The sequence below is a fragment of the Psammomys obesus genome, unplaced genomic scaffold, assembly GCF_907164565.1.
Source record: "Psammomys obesus unplaced genomic scaffold, mPsaObe1.curated_primary_1811, whole genome shotgun sequence".
NCBI classification, from domain to species: Eukaryota; Metazoa; Chordata; class Mammalia; order Rodentia; family Muridae; genus Psammomys; species Psammomys obesus.
In genome coordinates, this window is record NW_026596046.1 from 27,522,852 (window position 1) to 27,535,322 (window position 12,471).

The 12,471-nt window shown below is 38.0% G+C and overlaps 1 protein-coding gene across 15 annotated transcripts in view; it reads left to right on the forward strand.

Moving 5' to 3' along the window:
• Dlg2 (discs large MAGUK scaffold protein 2) overlaps window positions 1-12,471 on the forward strand; it is a 1,446,492-nt gene that overhangs the window by 1,221,075 nt on the left and 212,946 nt on the right. For all 15 annotated transcript variants that reach the window (XM_055623355.1, XM_055623352.1, XM_055623367.1 and 12 more), the window contains one exon: window positions 731-833. In XM_055623355.1, coding sequence (XP_055479330.1) covers window positions 731-833 — 103 coding nt within the window. The remainder of the gene's footprint in view (window positions 1-730; window positions 834-12,471) is intronic.

The window sequence follows — 12,471 nt, forward strand, 5'->3', positions numbered from 1 at the left end:
TTTGCCTCTCATTGAATTTGACTTGCTGATGATTTTATTCTTCCTGGCAGAGGCCAGAGCTTGTTTTATAGATGCCCTGCTTCTCTTCTAGTATGGGCTTCAAAATGGGAGCTAGCGACAGCAAAATAAACTCCCGGCACTCTTTATTTCATTTTGTCAGAATTCATTATGGAATTTTGCGCGAGAAATGGGGCAGTCAGGTTTATTTTGGAACAGGGCTCAAGGCTGTCTCCACCAAGCTTTATATGAGAGGACTAGGCACTAACCCAAAAAGAGGAATCTGGCAGCAAGCCAGTCCCATCTGATACAGTCTCCCCAGAATGTCATCTGAATATGTGAATCTGTCGGCATGTCCTTGTCTGTGGCATTACATTTGTCTCTCTTCATAACCATTTTCCCATCCAATTATAAAGCCAGTCTGCCCCAGAAATCTAGAAAACCCATGGGAACACAGCATTGCACACTCTAAAACCCTTGTGGACAGAGATAGACAAAATATTTCCAACCCAGCCAGGCTGTGCCACAAACACAAGATGAAATTTCATGGCTCCACTTTCTAAAATTAATCATGACTATGAAACTTGCTGAACTAAGAAACACCTGAATAAGAAATGAAGGATTTTTTTCAAGGGACATGACATAAATTTAGATAGCTTATTAATTTTGGAAAACTTTTTTTTTTCTCTCAGAATACAGATAACTGGGCCTAAAATTCTGGTCTGTCTTCCAGGTGAATGGCATTGATCTCCGTGGAGCATCTCATGAGCAAGCAGCTGCAGCACTGAAGGGGGCTGGGCAGACGGTGACAATCATAGCACAATATCAACCTGAAGGTCAGTCCAAACTCATGCTTTGAATGTTCCAGAATGGCTCCTTGTGCATACCCTCTGTGGATTGTCAGCGCTAATCTTGATCAAGATCAGTAATGTTTCATTAAACGTATGATAAAACTTAATAATTAATGTACCCTAAATCCCACAAAATTGTTACCCCCAATCTTTCAGGAGAACATCAGGCAGTTAGAAAAGCTCATATTAACATATGAACTCAAATACCCCAAAGCCAGCATGAGCTTTATTCCATTTATATTCTTATCTAGTCACTAGTGGATACTGTAAGTGCAATTCAGACTCAGGAAGTAAGGAGAAATCCCTTCTTTAGAAACAGATGTGTTGAACAGACCATTGTCTGTCCTTGAGGCAATATCTTAAATCTCATAAATGCTAATATGTCTTTAGATGCCCTACCCATTTTCCAACTATGCAGTTCTTTGGAACCAATAACTGTAAAAAAGAAAATCAGAAACTTGATGAGATTCTGTTGTTACACGTTGGCTGGAATATTGATGACATATGGGATTAACAAATGACAAATGAGATTAACTCTGAGTAAAATGATTCTTAGTAATACAAGTGGGATGTGAGGGTGTGTGTGTGTGTGTGTGCACGCACATGCATGTATAATGTTCCTTTGCTAATGACACAAAAAACTACACTGTGAAGTTACATTTTGTGCCATAAGAAAAAGAATATGGCTTCCCTCTTCAAGAAATGCAGGTGAACTGGCTAGGAAAGAGAGTATTCAACAACTGAGAAGAAGATTACAAGGTGTTATGAAGAAAAAGCTCCATGAGCTGGTCATAAAGAACTCCTTTGTCCTTTTCAAATGATTCCTCATTAATTTCATTTTATTATGACCTGTGGAAGGTTGAAGTTTGGGTCTTGCCTGTGGCAGCCTGTGTTTTATCATTATTGGTAGACAGCATGTTCTTCAAAAGAATAAACAAACACTTTCTTTCATGTGTGTCTTGGCATACTGGCTTTGTTTGTGCCTGACTTTAGACTCGGAATTTGCAAGCAAGTTCAACAGAATTTTAATAAATGCATTGTGCTGGCAACCTGTGTCACAGATGACCATAGAGCTGGCTAAGAAAGAATAAATGATGGTCAAAGATAAGACAACTGATGATCAGACTCTTCCTAGATCCTGCTAATAAGTCTTTGTGCTTCTTAAATATTGATGCGTTTTTTTTTCTCCTAACTAACAGCAATGAGTATTTCTAAAAGTATCTATTATAAAACAAAAGGGGGGGGGCTGTTAGAATACTTTAACAAATTCGTTCTCATTCATGGTGAGAATCGCTTCATACTATCTTCCATGTTTTCAAAGGTGTTTCCTTGCATTCTTGAACAGTCTGCCCTTCACCATCCCTCAGTTCAGAACTTGAAGTCCTTGGCTATTTTCCTATCTCTTAAAATATAATCTCAGCTAATTTTCCAGATAAATAAGATGGTTAGAGTCTTGTTAAATGAGCAGAAAGCTCCTGCTAGTGAGCAAGTGTTTAAAACAACCTTGACCTGGATGATTGCAAGCTCTAAAAGTTACACTGGAAAACCATCACCATCAACTTCTGTCAGGGTTACATCTCCGTGTGTGTTTTTGCTGGAACTTCCTACAGCTTGATTTCCTTTAAGTGTTATACTCCAGTGGGATGACGGACTAATACTTCACCAAGATGCCCATTAAAAGTGTATCTTATGAATCGCACCAACTGATGATCATAATAAAACTTGCAAATAACAAAAGTGTCTTTCAAAATGCCAATGTACAGATTGGATTCACAGGATGACATTCATGTTTTAATAGAGCCTAATTTGCCACAGCTTTGTATCAGCTGGAAATGAGTTAGTAGCAAAGGAAAGCAATCAGTTTTATTCTCTCTTTTGTAAACTTTATGGGTAGCCAAGCCGTAAGAGAACTATTGTTTAGAATGAGATTGATTGGATTTTTGTTTTGGTTGTATAATGACATTTAAATTGCAAAACAGCTTAAGGAAATAACTGACAATTTTCTTTTAAATTATCAAGTGAATTGAAGAGTATGCTATGAGATTTCATTAGAGAATTCTTATCAGGCCCTTTCATTTCTGCCAATATTGTACCCTCTGTGATAATGCTGAGATTTTATTAAATTTCTTTTAGAGTGGTCAAAAACTAGATTTCTAGGCTGAGGATGTTGATCATTAGATAAAGAGCTTGCCCCGCAAGCCTGAGATCTTCACCTTGAATCCCCAGAACCTACCTAAATCCAGGCCTGGCACTGTGCATCTGTAATTCCAGCATGTCTATACCGAGATGAGAAAGGGGCACAGCAGAATTATCAGAAGTTCATAGGCAACCCTGGTGTGCACACTTGGGAACAAGAGGTTCTGTCTCAAACAAAGCCGAGCTTGAGGTCTGACATCTGAGGTTGTCCTCTAGCCTACACAAGCACTCAAAGGCGTGTGCACACCCACACTCACACCCATGCACACATACATGCACACATACATGCGCACAGAGGGGGAAGAGGTGAAGAGAGAGAGAATAAAGTACTAGGCTTCTAGTGAATATATTTTCAGTCACTTTCAAGTTACTTAAAATTGGGGAAGCTGCTGAACGCTTTGTTCAACATTCGTATACGCTCAGAAAATTTTGTCTTCCACCTCAAGGATACCGCATGCTATTCATTTCCAAGTAACTTTTTTCACCTTGCTGAAGAGAAATAACTTTATTATACATAATAGAAACCAGTCCCCAGGGACTACGAGCAACATTTATGATATTGGCCGTATCTCTAAGAATTATGCATGCCATGCCGTAGAAAGAATAAGCCTGCAGCATGCATAGCAACAGATAGCATATTGTGGAAGTGTGGTAATGGAGTCTCCTTGAAAGTGGGTGAGACGTACATCTTAGAGAGAAGGGAAAGAGTATCTTCTGAACTGCAAGAGCATCAGTTCCATAGAAGCAAATGTTATCTTTGTGCTCTCCTCACTGATAAGTCTCCCCGGTGCTGCAGTAGCTATTTCCTCAAGAACTGCCAGACTAGTGAGTCAGAGATTTACAAGCCTCAATATTTGTGTTTCACCTCAGAGGTAATTGGTGTCCGAAGGAAATCTTCGTTTTATTTACTTGAGTTTCTCACTTTTGTTTCAAAGATAGAAAAAGAATTACTGAAAGAATGTGTGTTGCAAAATACCAACTGTTTAGTTTTTATAGTGCTTAGCACAAACTTTCAAATAATTATCGTTTTTATAATGTGCAATAAATGTCTCTGGAGTTTTGTGCTATGAAGTGAAATTGTATTTATACATAGTTCTGCTTAAAAGCAATATGTGATCCCTTTTGTATACATCATTCTGTCCACAGTCAGTCTCATTCACTGTGCAGTTCAAAGTAGTAGCATGAAACCCAATTTAAACAATCACACACAAATACCATTTCAATGTAACTGTAATATTTTTACCAGTACTTAAAATTCAATTGTGGCATATACTCACCTTAAAATTAACACGTGTTACACTGAGAATAAGAAAAATAGTAACAACAAGAGTAAGAAAATGGTGGTTTTCTTTTTCCCCTTTTCTTCTTCATTTTCTCATACATCTGATCAGTGAGGAACAATTCCCTTCAGGACCATGTGAAACTAATTCTCATTTTAAAAACAAACAAACCAAACCAAACCAAAACAAAAACAAAACACGCTTTGTCTGGTTTAGTTTGTGAGGTTGCTACATCACACGCACACACCACACGCCTCTTTTTTCCCTTGACTTCTCTAGATGTTGTCATTGCTTTCCAAACTATATTCCTAAAAAAACAAGACCCTCAGGAACCTGCACAAAAGAAATTCATTCCCCTCATCAGAGTTCTCCAGCCAACTTCCATGTCCCTACACTGTTTATCCTACTACTAGCCACAGCTTCATTCTTTTTCACTGCCCCCACCTCCAATTGCACAAAATTATCCCTTGCTTCTAAATTTAGTTCCAGATTTTCCTGCTTCCATGCCTTCACTTGGTGGGTTCCCTCTCAGAAATCCCATGTGCTCTTATTACCCAAAGGACCTTCATTTCAGCTCTACTCTGAGTCTACCTTTAATCTGTTTGGTCACATTAGTTTTTTCTTTGAACTTCCCAGGCTTGCGTTCAATTACTTGTGAACCCTGATTGTGATTTGCACATTTTCCACTCAAGTGTGGAAGAGACTTCTCCTACTCGTTTTACCTCCTGTGTTAATTCTCTAGATATGAATTTGAGTTTGCTATCTCAGTGAGTTATTGGGTGAGGCTTGTCTTAGAAGAATGATAAAAAGTCCCACTCCTACCCAAGAAGCTGTTTGCAATTGTTAACTGCTAGAAAAGGAAATCAGTTTTTGCCAATGTAATGTCAACCACATGGTAGTGTCAATCACATTTGGTGGCAGGCCCCATGCCACAGCTTGTTGGCCAACACAAGGAAACTGTTGGAGGTGTTTGCGTGCGCGTGTGGCACGTGTGTGTTTGTGTGTGTGTGCACACGTGCATTTTATTTGGTTTGAGGGGTTGTTTTGTCTTTGTTTTTATTTTCTCTTTAGAGAGAGAGAGAAAGAGCATAAAGTTGAGTAAGTAGATGGGAAGGATCTGAGAGGAGTTGGAGAAAAGGAAAGAAGATTCTCAAAATATGTTATATAAAATCATTTAAAGAAAAAGAAATATTAAATATTTCCAGTATGTTGACCAATGAATATTAATAGTAGATATTTAAGAGATACATGCTCAATAGATATGTAAAATGACCTATAACTTTGATATTAGATAAATGTTAAGTAAACCTCTAGTTTGAACATCTGGTGTTCAAAATTTTATTAAATTTTTATTTTTTATATTAATTACAGTTTATTCACTTTGTATCCCAGCTGTAGCCCTCTCTCTTCTCCCCTCCCAATGACACCCTCCCTCCTTCATCTCCTCCCATGCCCCTCCCCAAGTCCACTGATGTGGGGGTCCTCCTCCCCTTCCATCAGACCCTAGCTTATCAAGTCTCAGCAGGACTGGCTGCAATGTCCTCCTCTGTGGCCTGGCAAGGCAGCTCCCCGCTAATGTTCACAATATTTAATGTCCTTTGGAACTTTTCCCTAGAAACTTTAGCAATCCTCATGAGTAAATGCCCTTTGTCTTGCATTCCAGAAAAAAACACAGCTGTTTTGTAACATAGCACAATGAAAGAGGAGTAACACTGATATTGTTTCACCTTCTGCAAATTAACTTTAATGCCACTGATAAAATATGTAAACATTAATGATAGCCTAGTTATACATTTAACAAAAAGGACTCAACAGGGCATTTTGATAAGAGCAAAGCCAAATTTTATAATATTTGCTGCCTTCATACATAACAAGCACTAAATTTAATATGAGAAAAGTGAATGGCATCAAAATGATTACCTAACATTCATTTGGAGAACTATGTGAACAGCAAAAGTTATCAACTAAAGTACCAAAAGGAAGAAATTTATTTCCATGCCTTTCTTATGAAAAGACAGATATTCTATAATGTGATAGCTTTGAGCTCTGTGGAAACACTGGAATTGCTTGGTGTGGCTTGCAGGTAGAATAGCTAGGAAAGAACCTGAGGAAGGCCCAACCAACAATCAGTGTCTGATTTTCTCAACCCTTTGTTCTTCAGTAGGATACTTAAACCCCTGACATCTAAAACCCAAAGATGCATAAGTCTGTTTGTTGCATGAAATTGAGACATCCTGGCCATGGTTTCACTTACAGATTCTGTCCATCAATACTCTTTTCCTTTTTCCTTTTGGACTCTTCCTATGCTTCCGTGTTCCAGGAATTGACAAAGCAGTGAACCAAAGAAGTCTTCCTTTACTACAAAATGTATCAGATGGTGATAAGCAACATAAAGAAATATGAAGTAAAGACAGAAGTGATGGGGAAATATTTAGTGATTGTGAAAATCTGTGCTGATAAGATGGTGAAGCTAGTTGTCTAAAAGAAAGGAGTGAGTAACCCACAGAAACAACTGGATACAGAAATGAATTATTGGAGTATCCCTCTACCAGACGGGCCAGCAACCCGTACAAGTATAAACCCAGCCTTAACCAGATGATACCCAGATGACTTGTATTCATATTAATGTTTGAGAAGTGGGTCTATGGTGTTCTTGGGTCCATGCAACCATTGTCATTTGGTACTGCTGTGTTCAGCTCCTCTATCTGAAGCCCTGGGAGGTCGCGTGAAGCTGTATCACCAGGTTTCATTACTGCTGTGTGTCACCCAATGATTGATCCTAACCTATTAGTTTTGCTAGGGATGGGTACAACTGCAGGGGATTTCAGAAGCTCATGTGCCATTCTACTTTTCATCTCTTCCCTCTAAATACAGATTATCAAGAACATTCTTTTTTTTTTTTTTTTTTTTTTTTTTTGCTAGAACTTCGTAGGTACTGAGACACTGAGCATGGTCCAGTGTCGTTGCCTGTAGTGTGGCCCCTGCTGAGGGTAAGGAACAAGACAGGAAGGTGAGATGAAGTGAGAATGAGTCCCTCCCTGGCAGATGCTCTACAGACCAAGTCAAAGTCAGAGTCCTTAAGGCATCACTATAAAACTTCTTTGAGTGATTTATTACTTTTTAAAAACAGAAACTCATTTAAATAATTTTGTTCATACCCTCTAAGTTAGAAGGCTAATTTCAAAGGAACAGTATATACTTGTTTTATCAGAGGGTGAAACTCTGACAGAGGCTTAAAATTAATATATAGCTGGAAAAAACCGGGTTCTGTGTCTGAAGAGTCTCAAAGATGTGAGCACATGTGACCTAGAAAAAAGCTTATTTACAATGAGGAGGTCATCCTCTCTTTAAATCAATGTGTCTCCAGGTTCGTGCATATGAATGAATGAGCAGCTGTGATACGTAAAATGTTTTCCCAAGACAAATAACTACATATAAATTCCCAGGCAGGACTGGCAATCCAGCTGTAGAGTTGGTCAGAAATTACACCAAATCATAGAGAGCACTTAAGATGAGCCTGGACTGGGAAGAGAACACTTGTTTTCTGGCACAGACCTCATGCTGGTTCATCTTCATGAGCCTGTTTTCTCACATTTTTAAATGGATTGGGTAGGTGAGATGTTTTCAGAAGACTCTCATATATATTAAATTCAGACTAAAATCAAAAAAGAATCTCTTGTTCTCAAATGATAAAGTTTTCTCACTAACATTTTATCTTCTCTTCATATCTTCTACGTTACATTAACTTTGGCTTTGTTGATGAACGGAATATTATAATAGTAATGAACAATTAAGAATGAAATTTCACATGACACTAGAATTTGTATGGCTTAGCAGTGTGTTTTTCCATAACCATATCTCTTTCTGCCTCTGTCTATTCCCACTTCCCCAATACATATACACACAATAATAGGTAATACCCAACGCCAGCAACTAAAAACTCTCCCAGCTGACTCATTCACTCAATGGATCTTTTTCTTGAGGTCTTAGTTGCTTTTGCTTCATCCTTAACCTCAGCTAACATATAGCATAACACGACATGACTATGCAGAGTGTGTAGACTCATGGGAGGATCTCTCCAGATACCTTGATGATTGTTGATGCTGAGTCTGTCTTCTTATGCCAAAAGAGCCACTTTGGACCTGGAGCAATTCAGCCAGAATAGAAGCAGGCATCACTTCCTGACTCGGAAGTCTCCACTGACCTCACTGTCTGTTTTGGAATGTTAAATACAAAACACATCAAAGTGACTAAATTTTTTTATTGTTTTTGTTAATTTGGGGAAGGGTCCTTGGCATCTACTAACATAAATTACTCAATGCTAGAGGCATCCGCTAGCAGACATTAATCAATACTAGTAGGAGCCAAATAATCCATCTGCTGAAATACTCTGACAACCAAGGTCCTTAGATCTACACCTACCATTTGTGCTACTTAAATCACAGGCAAGGAAATAAGGATTTTTAAAGCTTTCCTTACTATACTACTATTACAAAAAGAAAACAATCTTTACTAGCCAACCCTCCCATTTTACACAGAAGTTCATGTTTCAGGAGACAATGTATGTCTATGTCCCTTCCCTAGTCCACGGATAGAGGAAATCCTCCTCCCCTACTACCTAACCCTAACCAAATGATTGCATCTACTCTAGGACACATTTTCATATTGGACAATTGCCCACCCTTTGTATAAGACCAACCTATATCTGTGTTTTAAAACGTGCTTTATTTATAAATAAAGGTATATATAAACACACACACACACACACACAAAACTCAGTCCATTTTCTCAGTGCTTAATAGAGTTGACCAAAATGTCTGATTGAAAAGCTTCTTACTTAGCTGATTTGCAAACTTAGCAGCAAGTAATGAAACATGTAATTCTCCAGTGCACCACTCTGTGCCGCCGCTTTCTTGACCATGCCCAAGACAAATCACTTTTCTGAATGTTGCTGCACCTGTGGTTAGAGATTCTGTGGGGGGAGAGGGTGCTGGAGGGGCTCATGTGGAGGTTAAGGTTCAGTAGGAAGTAGCCTTGCTAGTATGGAACTCATTATGGCAAGATTATCTTTAAGACTCTTGAGCTGACATTCTATGAAATATAATTTATAACCTCTTCCAGTTAAGTATATTATCAAAGAAAAATAAAAATTATAGTAAGCAGGTTATCCAAAAGTGTCCTCTTTTTATTTCTTACCTTTTAAAGACATAGAAATTCTGTTTCCATGTACTCACAGAAAGGGAAGGATTCCCATGTATAGGCTGCTTTGTGTTTAATGGGATTTGAACATTTTATGTCTTAAGTTTAATTCAAATAGCAGTGCTTATTTCTTTTAGGGAGTTATAAATTAAACATATTGTGAAAGACTCTTAGTTTATAGATCCATTGTATCTAAAAGCTTAACATTTTCATAAATTGATAACTCCTACAATTCCTGAGCTTTAAAATACATTTATTGAGGCTGAAAGGAAATTATATGAGAAAAATCTATTTCAGGAAATTAAGTTTACGGAATTCTGAAATAACGTAGGTATTTTGAATTCTCAGAATTACAAATAGTAGCAGTTTTAGTATAGAAAAGCCAACCCTAGGGGAGATAAAGTGTTCATCTTTAATATGCTTCATAGAATCCTAATCCAAATAGGATTCCTGGTAGTCTTGTTAATTCTGCTGGCTAAGTCCACAAAAAGCACAAGTAGCCAAACTACTTTAGTTCAAAATGAGTTTCTTAAACCTCTCTCTGTTTGCTCAGATATATCATTTCTCCACCATTTCTTCACTGCTAGGAGTAATTTTTCTATTAATAAAGAGTTGCTCACACACTAGGAACAGTAAGTGGTAGCACAGCAATACTCATTCAATCTTCATTCAGCTGATATTCATTTAATACTTCCAGTAAGTTGTAGACAGCCCTAGATATCAGAAGTAGAATAGAGTTAGAACAGACATGGCCACTTACCTTACTGGGCCTACAGCCAATCAAATAAAATCCAAATGATGAGTTATAGAAACTGTTGTGCATGCTGTAGAAACAGAAGAAAACTTGGGTGTTGATCCAAGTCTATACAAAACCAGACCACACAAAATCCCATGACGACCTACATTGGAAGATCAAGAAAGCACCTCTAATATGTTCTCTAAGCTGAAGGGTAAGTAGGAATTAACTTGTCAAAGCTCAGCAGAATAAATGATGAGGAAGAACATTCTAGAAGGAAAAAGTCCATGGGGGGAAAAAAAGGACTACAGCACTGAGGGACTTAAAGCAAACTAGAGAAAGCTAGAGAAACACCATGTGTAAGCCTGAAATCAACGATAGGCTATTGAGACGTTTAAACCCCAGAGAGAATGATTCATCGAACACTCTATGGGCCAGGGTAGAACCCCCAATCTGGGGACTGTTAACTCTCCAAGATTTACAGTGAATGCCGGACACCACAGAGATCACCAAAGAACTAAGCAATGGTAAAGGATTACATCAATAACAATATGCAGTAAAAAGTATATGAATTCTCTTTCTCATCTCTCTCCATCCACCCCAAATACCTTAATTCTTCGGTCAACAAAATGGCTTAGTAGGTAAAGATGCTTGCTACCAACTCTTAAACATGAGTTTGATCCCTGGAAGCCACACGCTAGAAGGAGAAACCGGACCTCTACAAGCTGCTCTCTGACATCTATCATTATGTTATGATACATACACACCCATAGGCATACAAGGACACACAGATACACACACATGCCAAAGAAATGCGGTAATAAAATTTTTTCATTCCTTATTGCGCTGGGATAATGTTTTTGGACGATGATTGGCCATGCGTCATTAAAAATGAAAAAAAGAGAAAACTCACTATTCCAGGTGAGAAATAATGTTGGTTAGAACAAAAGTATACAAAAGTAAAAAAAAAATTAGGAAGATTCAAAAGAAGAATGGGTCATAAAACCATTATATTCACAGATTGGTTTAATAATGATACATAAATTCAGTTGGCCGCAAGGTGCACTCCTTTAATGCCAGCACTTGGATGGCAGGAGGAGGATAAGGAGTTTAAGGCTCACCTGAGCTGCACAAAATTGTGTCTCATATAAAATTTAAAAATTAAATGAAAATTCGTGGGGTCTTGGGGTCTTGAGTTTGAAATTTCGTTCTGGGAAAAGTTATGGCAACAAACTGGAATAAAGACAGACCTAGAGGGCTCATGGATTACTATCTGAGAAGCCTACAATTGGTGACAGCCTCTCTGTAAGCAGGAGTAGATTTACCTTCCAAAGTCACTGGCCGAACTGGAGAAAATGGCCATAGAATGTTTGGAATGGGGCAGGCTAGCCCTAAGAGTGTGATTGCCACCCCCTGTGGCTGTGTTCTTACACAGTGCGATGCGTACTGCGCTGATCTCAACCTAGTTATGTTTGACTCTTCATCGTTGGTCTTTGGATCATTAACCTAGAAGTGCAATAATAAGAGCTCCTGTCTAGCATGTGCAAAGTTCAGGGCCTGATCCCCAGCACCACAAGGAAAACAGTGATCTTCAGTATTAAAAAACAGTTGCTTAGAGCCTCAGCAGTCCAGAGCACTGGCTGTTCTTGCAGAGGACCTGAATTCTCTTCCCACCACCCACATGGTGCCTCATAACTGTAACTCCAGTTCTAGGGGCTCTAAAACTCTCTTCTGGCCTCTGAGGGTACCATACATAAACAAAGTGCATATTCATATATACATGCAAAACACTCATATACATAAAATAAAAATAAATTCTAAAAGTAATTGTTCTATTAGAACTGATTAGATGCCTCTGTGAATGAATCCAATGTTGTTACAGACTGAGTTAACTTAAAACAAAGCACCCTTAGTTTTGCTGTGGTTTCTGAAAGAAAAAAAAATAGATAAACAAATTACTTTATACAAATAAACCTAAAAATTGGCCTTAAATTTTTATATATGGAATACACTAAATAAAACATAAAATATTAACTAGCACAAGAGTAAGATTTTTCCAAAATTAGACTAATAGTATAAATATTCAATTTGTTTTTTAAAATAACCATAATTCTCCCCAGTGTACTAGACATTACCAAGGGTGCAAGTATCCCAAAAGAAACTTCCATTTAATTGTTCTTCATTAATTGCTATGGCTTTCTAGAAAAAAAAA